Genomic DNA, 9,060 nt, shown 5'->3' with positions numbered 1-9,060 from the left:
GCCAACTTTTTTTAAAAAAGGTGATGAACAAGCCCTGCCCCTGCTGCCCTCGCCACTCCACCATTGCCAACCCTTCTCGGCAACGAAGGGCAGCGGCAACCTTCACCTCATTTTTTCCCTTTCTTTAAGTTAATTATTTTTTAATATAATATAAATAAAAATTCTATTAAAAAATCAAATTAGAATCAACAACGTTGTTTATACACATCATCGTCATATAGCTTTCATTTAGAGTTGGGCTAGCATCACCGTGTCTCACGGTGTGACAGTCAAAGAATGTGGACACAATTTTCCTTGCTCAAACACAAGCACTAAGAAGTTTCCACGCAAGACACAAGTCTCCCCCTCTCTCATTCAAAATGTGTGGCTGAGGATTGACCCTCTGTTTTCCAAGCTAATGGTACGGTTAGCTAAGCATTGTTCTTTTATTAATATGGGTTGCATGTACTTATGTATATTGGCAAGAGACATTTCTCTGTCTTCTGGACACCGAAAATGGGAAGATCCGTGTTGCTCCTCCTCTGGTGTGTTTCCATTGCTTCTTCATTAGCTCCCGGATTGAAGCTGCTGGCTCTAGCCCAACAAAATCCAGGTCTCTCTCTCTCTCTCTCTCTGAAACGGCGATGGTTTGATATTGCATGAAGATCCTGGAGATGTTGCATGTCTTGATTGGTTGTCTAGCTCTAGGAGTAATTGCTCGCGGGCAACAAAATCCAGGTTTCCTCCCTCCCTCGCATGGTGATGATTGAATTGCGAAGTGTTGAGACATAAGGAAAGAGGACTATGGAAAAGGGCACAGTGATGATTCAGCGTCTGCCTTTCCTTCCGTTAGCGATCCTCCTTTTTCAAGCAGAAGACAAAGTGGAGTCATGCTCCAATTTGATTTCAAGAATGAGCGCCCACTACCCACTATTTAGAGCAATCTTTTGAACTAAAATTTATCAATTTAGCAAAGTTAAGGCCGCTTCGAGATTCTCGAGGAAACATTTACAGATACTAGGCTCCATTTATTTCGTCCATAATAGATTATTTGGAAACTATTTTCCTAAAAATGGTCACTTGTATTGTTGGAAATAATTAGTTAATGAAAAATGTTTTCATTATCGACAATAGTATTGTCTAAATATTTTCATAAAGATGAATTTTTTATTTATTTATATTGATAAGTAATATAAAATTTTAATTTTAAAAGAATATTTTCTAAATAATTCATTTTACATAAAACAAACACACCTAGTGTAACATCCTCTAGTTCACTTTATTTTTGCAAATCACATCTCAATTTTCAAGCTTTTCACAGATGCCTTTACCATCCGATTATCCGTCAAAACTTCTTTTCAACTTGCAATTCCTAACCCAATTATTACCGATGTAATTTTCATTGCTGAAATATCTATCTAGTTGATACGGTTGCGAAAAAGTTAGATAAGCAAGTTTAAGGGACATCACAAAGAGTCAAAAAAATTTAGAACATTATCTATATTTTGAATTAATGAATAGTGAAGGGTAAGTGACAATCTCTGGTTTCCCCTCGATTTAGGTTTCATAAGCATCGATTGCGGGGCACCTAATGATTACCTTGACGATGACCTTGACATATACTACAAGGCCGATGCTGAGTTTGTAGATTCCGGAACAAACATGCAAGTGTCTACCCGGGTCATCGACCTGCCCTTTCAACACCAATCAAAGAATCTCAGGACCTTCCCCAATGGAACGAGGAATTGTTACACATTAACGCCAGATGAAGGAAGGGGCAACACATATTTGGTGAGGGCTTCATTTTGGTATGGTTACTATGATGGCAAGAATCAAACTCCAGCATTTGACCTCCATATTGATGTCAACTATTGGAGCACAGTGGACTCTACATCTTGGATATACGAAGAGATTATTTACACTCCTCCAAGAGATTACATACAAGTTTGTTTGGTGAATACCGGCTCGGGAGTTCCATTCATATCAACTCTCGAGTTGCGGTTGCTAGATAACTCGACTTACCAAATCAATTCCGGTGCACTTGTGACCATGTGGAGATTTAATTTAGGGAGCATAGATACGTACAGGTGATTTTTATTTTTATTTTGTTGTTATTGCTTATGATATTTAGGCATTTACCACATTCATCAGTCTGTAAATGACGTGTTAGTATATACACATTTACTAAACATGTGTTTTAGCACTATGCAATGGCATGAACAATAGAAAATGTCCTATTATTCCCAAACCAATTTGTGTCGGTTTGTTCGTCATCTCACACTTGCTAGTATGATTATTCGACTGTCGGCATTAATAGGCATCCACAAGATGTATATGATCGCATCTGGGCCAATAAGACTTATGAAGGTTGGTCATCAGTCAGCAACACGACGGCCATCGTGACGAGTATAAGCAACGATGCCTATAAAGTTCCACCTGAAGTTTTGATGACAGCCACACAAGTACAAAATGTCACTGATCTTTTGAGTCTATTCTGGAAATCAGAGAACTCCACTACTGTCTGGTCTGTATACTTTCACTTTGTGGAATTGCAACTGCAAGAAAACGACATCAGAGAACTCACGGTAAATGTACTAAATGAATCCGTGAAAACCGTCATGCTGGAGAACCTAAAGCCGGTGACCATAGCCTCATTTCCCATTGCTGGACTATCTTTGGACTTGACCATTAAAGCGACGGACCGCTCCACTCTGCCACCTCTCCTCAATGCCCTCGAGATTTTTCACGTGTCACCACTTCCAAATTCACCGACTTTTCTTGATGACTGTATGTATAGATTTATCCCACTTAATTTTTTGTTTCGAAACTCTTTGATTTCCTTATGATTATAGCTCTTTATTTGGTGGTTCAGTCAATGCTATGTATGATATCAAGAGAACATATGGGGTGATTAGAGCTAGCTGGCAAGGTGATCCATGCGTCCCTATGCAGTACTCTTGGAGCGGACTACATTGTAGCCATGATAGTTCTCCGAGAATCGTCTCGTTGTAAGTCTATGACTACAGGATGTTTTCAATGTTTTCTTTGAAAACATCCTGCAACGAAACACCACAAGTTTCAAAAGATTACTTTTCTCAAAAGCAACTACAGCACAGATTGGTAACACATCATGCGACTGAGGAAATGATTTCAAAAATCAAGTCTCTATATTAAAGCCTTCCATTTTAAAAGTTATGACCGGTGGGATTTTATTCTCATAAAGTTAGCTACGGATGTGCAGGAACCTGAGCTCTAGTGGACTAAAAGGACTGATAGCGACATCAATCTCCAATTTGACAGCAGTTGTATCCCTGTATGCATTAGCAGCTTTTCTTTCATATTGTTTACTCAATTTGGACAGAAAGGGAATGGACAACCCCAAGCCCAAAAAAAGCGACACACTTCTTTATCGTTAGCATGATTTTCATTATCTACCTTATCCTGTTTTATGCATTTCAACAAGTATATGCATATGAAGTTTCTTAGTACTTTTTTGGCTTAAGTTCAGGGATTTATCCAACAATTCATTAACTGGGTCCGTGCCAGACTTTTTAGCACAAATGCCGAGCTTGGAAGTTCTGTGAGTCACCGAGCTTTAAATGGAAAGATTATGTGTGGTTATCTAGCTTGAGTAAATGGCTATCAACTTCTAATCATGGATATTTGCAGGAGTTTAAGTGGGAACGACTTGAATGGCTCTGTTCCTCAAACTCTCTTGAAGAAGTGGACAGATGGATCATTGCGACTTAGGTTCGTTCATTGCCACACTAATGTAACACAACATTTAATTGCTTATTATTGCTATACAATCTGCATCTTCGTTCTGTACGTTGCTGCTCGCACCGAAGGATGAAAAATATGAAAGTGATACTTGCCTTTTTTTTTAGTTTTCTATTTCATCAACTTGTGTATGTAAGGTGGGATATCCATGAATTCATGCCCTAATCTTTTGGCATTGACATGTACTATTGACGTTCTTCGACAGCTTAGATGGAAATCCAAATCTTTGCCAATCAGACAATTGTCCAACCAGCAATGTGCAGCCAAAGAAAAAGGGCATCTCTATTGCTCCAATCATTGCATCGGTTGCAGCTGTTCTGGCGTTGATTTTATTGGGAGCTCTTGCAGTATTGTGGATAATCAAAAGAAGACAAATCCAAAGTAACTCTTTTGCATATTGCATATGCAAGGAAAATCAAAAGTTCTACAAGTGATTTTGTCAGTCCGGGTCGGGTTTTGAACCCCAAACAGGTTAACTAGTCCAATTGCTCGTGGCCCTTTGCACCATTGGGCCTGGAAAAAGTAAACATGATACACCGACTTGATCTCACTCACTAAATCATGTTTCTATGTCATCACCGTTTCATGTTTAAAAACTATGCACATGTTATTGGTTAATGACATCATAATTGCAACAACGCTTACTCACAAGTCACGTAAATAAAGGCACTTCAGGGTATGCTTCATTTGGTTGAGGTTACTCGCTTTGCTCTTTCTGGTTTGTTTTTCACGACAGTCTCTTCTTAGAATAAATCATTACATATTTCTTCAAAAAGGCTCTGTTTGTAGTGAAGACATATGATATCAAAGTGAAGATCATGACCCCATAACTTATTTCTCCAGATGCTGCTGCTAATACTACTACCACCACTTTTGGAGGATCTACTGGGACACAAGGATCTACCGGGACACTAAGGTTGTCAAAAAATCAACATTTTACATCCACTGAGGTTGCAAGAATTACTGATAACTTTAGAACAGTAATTGGAGAGGGAGGATTTGGGAAAGTTTACTTTGGCAGGCTTGACAATGGCACCAAGTCGCAGTAAAAATGTTATCCCAATCATCAAAGCAAGGCTACAAGCAGTTTCACACAGAGGTTTGAAACTTTACTGCAACTAGAATCAATGTGTCATGTTTTTCAATTTTTTGGCAGTTCTACTCATAGCAAGCTCTGGTACCTTGACGTGCAGGCCCAACTCCTGATGGTCGTTCACCATAGAAATCTGGTTTCACTTATCGGATATTGCGAAGAATTTGAAAACATGGCGCTGATTTACGAATTTATGTCCAACGGAAATGTGCGGCAACATTTGTCAGGTTTGTCTGATATTCCCTTTTCCAATAGCACGATATGTGTTGAGATAATTTTATCTCAATACCGTTTTTTGATAGTTCAGACTTTTGGATTAATTGGTCAATTTAGATATTCAAAATAGCACCATGGAAATGAAATTGACTTTCTCAGCGAACGAATACAATAGCGAACGAGCTTTACACCTTTCATGAATACTCCTTAATTCTCTACTTTCAAGCAAGACACAACCCAAATGTTTTGAGTTGGAGCCAGAGACTACAAATCGCAATCGATGCAGCTCAAGGTACATAAAGTAGATCGATGACATCTTTGTTCACATTTCCACAAGTTAAGCTACCCGATACATTTCGTCAAGTTTTTCCCGCTGTAAAAGGTGTGGGGGTTGGAGTACCCGCATAACGGCCGCAAACCTCCTATTATCCATAGAGATCTAAAGACCCCCAATATTTTACTAAACGAGAACATGCAAGCAAAGATTTGTGATTTTGGATTATCAAAAGCATTTGTAAGGAGCAGGGATTCTTATATTTCGACTTGTCCAGCGAGGACGCCCGGTTATCTCGATCCGGAGTAAGTGACTCAAAATTTCTGAATACAAAGACTTTTCCATTCCACCTATGAAGTAGAATAACTGTACTAATTTTGACCAGCACGAGAGGCCCATACATCTATTCATACATGTTTATGTTGGATAGACGTGTCTAAGTACATTTTAGTGAAGGCAGCTTGGGCAATTGTTGTACTAATCAAAGCAGCAATTCCTTTTGAATCCTCAGGTTTCATATACTTGGACACTCGAGCCAAAAGAGCGACATATACAGCTTCGGCATAGTTTTATTCGAGTTAATCACAGGCCACCCTGCCATTATAAGAAGTCCAGAGGGCGGCATGCACATACTTCAGTGGGTAACTCCACTCATAGAAAGAGGGGACATCCAAAGCATTGTCGATCCGAGGTTAAATGACCAATTCAACATCGGTTCTGCACGGAAAGCGGTGGAAATAGCCATGTCGTGTGTACCAACGAAAGTGGTCCAAAGGGCAGACATAAACCGTGTTTTGTCGGAACTAAAAGAATCCTTGACGGTGGAGATCAGTTCAGGAAGAAGCCAAAGAATGGGAAATAGTAAGAGTAGTGAGTTTGATACAACCGCAATAGAGCTTGATAGTCCTCCGTCGGCTCGTTAACTATACTTGTACATGAGGTTATCATGTCCAGATTCTTTGTAAGGAAAATGTCTAAAAAATCTTAAACTTATTGTAATTTTGTTAATTCAGTCCTAAACTTTTTAATTATACCAACTAAGTCATAAACAATTTTTACATTTTGTCAATTGAGTCAATTCAATCAATTTTGGTTGTAAATTGCTAATGTGGATACCGGCCTTCTTACGTTACGTTACACCGGCATTGAGATAGACAAGTTTAATTCTTCAATATTTATTTCAAATTTTTTCTTTTTTTTTATATTTTTTTCTTTTCTTCTCTTTTCCTTCTTTTTTTTGGGACCCTCACCTACCGCAGAAAGAAAAATGTAAAGAAGGAAAATAAAAGAAAAAATAATTAAAAATATATATGTTATCGATTTTTGATCAAAATTGGCCAAATCAATTGCAAAACATGAAAATGTTTATGACTTAATTAACACAATTAAAAAATTGAGAACTGAATTGACAAAAGTGTAATAAGTTATAACTTTTTAGACAAATTTCTCAATTGTTAAAATAGTTTGTTATCATGAAAAAATTTAACTTCTGATCATGAAAAGAGTGACTCTTGGTAATGAAAAGAATATGACTCTTAATTATGAAAAGAGTTCATTGTTAACACAAAAAATGGTGATAGTTTATCATGAAAAATACTGATGGTGGAGATAAAGTAATTATTACCAAGAGATGTATTGATTGATTTTATATAAATTAAACCAAAACATAGTTATTTGTTACAACTGTTTAAAGCAACAATTTCTTCTTCATAACTCTCTTCTTCTCTTTTCACACACACAACTTTGAAAACACATTCAAGGTGAAATTCCAAAAAAAAATTGAGTAATTTTTCTCTACTGCTTTGGTGTATATATTGAAGGTATATTTGTTCTAAACCCGACTACAATTATAGTGAGGGGCAAATAATATATTAAGGACAATAATCATCAAAGATCTATAAATGATTGCTCTATTTTCATCAACATTCAAATTTTCCAAGTAATCTTAAGGGATTTTTTTTTTTTTTTTTTTATGGAGATGGGGACAGTGGTTGCATCAACTGCTCACAATCTTCACAAATAAGCATTATTGAGACTTTTGTTTTTGTTTATATGCATGAGCCATCTTTGTCACAACCTACCCTTGATAGTGATTCACCTAAGGTTCAGCAAATAGATTATTAAGCCTAAACATAATTCAGGCTCTCTCAAGCTCATGCTAATTCACAACTTAGTTTTGAGCTAGCATGCAAATCATTTTCATTTGAAATCTTTACTAATCAGTTTATGGTGAGTCAATTAGAATTTCAAGTAAAGTACCAGGAAAAACACTTTACTCTTACGTATTAGAGAATGTGGATGACATGACATGAAACGGTGATCTATTTTTTTTTATATTTATAGTTAACAATCTTTTATTATAACATCGAATCCTATATATTTCATAAAGAAGTAAAAATGTAATTTTTTTTTAGAAAATATTTTTCAGGAAATCATTATTCATAATAATTATAATAATTTTTGATGACTAATACCTAAAAAAAAATAAAATGGAAAATATTTCCATTGTTTGGAGGAAAATCTTATTTGATTTTTCCATGTAGACATACATTATTCGAGCACCAATGGTTTGCACGTGGATAGTAAGGAACTTGACATGAGTATGAGAGTCTTAAGCCCAAATATCGACTCTCAAGCATGGGCACGGGCACCAATCTTGGGTCATCAAAACCAAACTAGAGAACTTGATGCCCATGCCTAACTCCCTCACACCTTGACCAAAGTCTACAAGGGCTAGGCTAGGTTCCCCGCACCTAGGCCTAGGCCATCAAACCCCAGCGCCTAGGATGGGGACCTCGACGCCCAAGCCTAGGTCAATTGAAGTTGGGCGCAAGCACCTAGGACTTCTATATTGGTGCCTACACCCTAGTCCATCAAGCTAGGCCTCGAACCTGGCATCCACGATCCGATCCTCTGTGCTCAAATCTAGGTCTATTGAGATTGGGTTGGAGACCTTAATGCCCATACCTAAGTCCATTGAGGCTAGGTCCCAATCCCTAGTGCCTGGGCCCAACCCTAACATCAATGGACCATGGTGCTGGCGTAGGGGACTTAGGCTTGCGCATGGGAGTCTTGGGCCATACTTAATGAACCCGAGCTCAAAAGTCAAGGACCCAAGCATCGACATCAGCATCCACAGCTCAGCCTTGATGGACCCTTGCAGGGGCGCCAAGGATCAAGGTATGGCCTAATGGACCTAGCCTGGCTTGGCCTGGGCTTAAGCACGAGGGACCTCACCCCACTATGTCAAGAATTTGAGATAAGCATTAGGATTTGTTTTTTTGTCTACTCATTCATATTTTGAAAATGATCTTTGATTTAAAAAAAAAATCATTTTTCTAAATTTAGGTTTTGATAAATAAAGAATCTTCTTCTTTAATTAAAGAAATATCTTTTTAATAAATCATTTTCCTAACAGCCCAAATATATATAGGGAAAATTCCAAATAAGGACCTGAAATGAATCTATTTTCTCAAATAATGACCCAAAGTGAATTATGTGTTATATAAGGATCCGAAGTGGACCCATTATTTCAAATAAGGATCTGAAGTGAATTTTGTGTCAAATAAGCACCCGAAGTGATCAAGTTAATCTCTATTGAGAACCTTAGCTCTCCGGCAAACATTTTCCAGCAATTAAAATAAGGGCAATTTTGTTAGAAATTTGTGATTGGAAAAAAATGGAAAAATCTATATTAATTAAGTTTAGGTTATTCATT

General features: G+C 37.5%; 2 protein-coding genes across 3 annotated transcripts; both read left to right on the top strand.

Moving 5' to 3' along the window:
- The first annotated feature begins 381 nt into the window (after positions 1 to 381).
- On the top strand, positions 382 to 5,378 carry LOC104424165 (probable LRR receptor-like serine/threonine-protein kinase At1g05700). 2 transcript variants are annotated; one of them, XM_039307799.1, is made up of 10 exons: positions 382 to 592; positions 1,541 to 2,066; positions 2,297 to 2,766; positions 2,852 to 2,987; positions 3,221 to 3,292; positions 3,488 to 3,559; positions 3,649 to 3,729; positions 3,965 to 4,140; positions 4,603 to 4,858; positions 4,953 to 5,378. In XM_039307799.1, the coding sequence occupies exons 1-9, from the start codon at positions 451 to 453 to the stop codon at positions 4,806 to 4,808; spliced, it is 1,881 nt and encodes a 626-aa protein (XP_039163733.1). In that variant the 5' UTR covers positions 382 to 450; the 3' UTR covers positions 4,809 to 4,858; positions 4,953 to 5,378. The 2 variants fall into 2 exon arrangements, with proteins under 2 accessions (XP_039163733.1, XP_039163734.1); XM_039307800.1 differs by lacking the exons at positions 3,965 to 4,140; positions 4,953 to 5,378 and having other exon boundaries at positions 4,603 to 4,758.
- LOC120290661 (probable LRR receptor-like serine/threonine-protein kinase At1g51820) lies at positions 5,349 to 6,411 on the top strand. Its single transcript, XM_039307016.1, has 3 exons — positions 5,349 to 5,360; positions 5,451 to 5,647; positions 5,854 to 6,411. The coding sequence occupies exons 1-3, from the start codon at positions 5,349 to 5,351 to the stop codon at positions 6,263 to 6,265; spliced, it is 621 nt and encodes a 206-aa protein (XP_039162950.1). The 3' UTR covers positions 6,266 to 6,411.
- The last annotated feature ends 2,649 nt before the right edge of the window (positions 6,412 to 9,060 follow it).

Source organism: Eucalyptus grandis, chromosome 2, assembly GCF_016545825.1.
Source record: "Eucalyptus grandis isolate ANBG69807.140 chromosome 2, ASM1654582v1, whole genome shotgun sequence".
Lineage (NCBI taxonomy): Eukaryota > Viridiplantae > Streptophyta > Magnoliopsida > Myrtales > Myrtaceae > Eucalyptus > Eucalyptus grandis.
The sequence above is the reverse complement of the archived record's forward strand: the minus strand, read 5'-3'. Positions and strand labels throughout refer to the sequence as shown.

Excerpts from the sequence above, each read along its gene's own strand:
- LOC104424165 (XM_039307799.1), top strand. The coding sequence starts at position 451 with ATGTATATTGGCAAGAGACATTTCTCTGTCTTCTGGACACCGAAAATG. Across the intron at positions 3,730-3,964 it reads GATGGATCATTGCGACTTAG|CTTAGATGGAAATCCAAATC; the intron begins GTTCGTTCATTG and ends GTTCTTCGACAG. Across the intron at positions 4,141-4,602 it reads CAAAAGAAGACAAATCCAAA|ATGCTGCTGCTAATACTACT; the intron begins GTAACTCTTTTG and ends TTATTTCTCCAG.
- LOC120290661 (XM_039307016.1), top strand. Across the intron at positions 5,648-5,853 it reads CCCGGTTATCTCGATCCGGA|GTTTCATATACTTGGACACT; the intron begins GTAAGTGACTCA and ends TTGAATCCTCAG.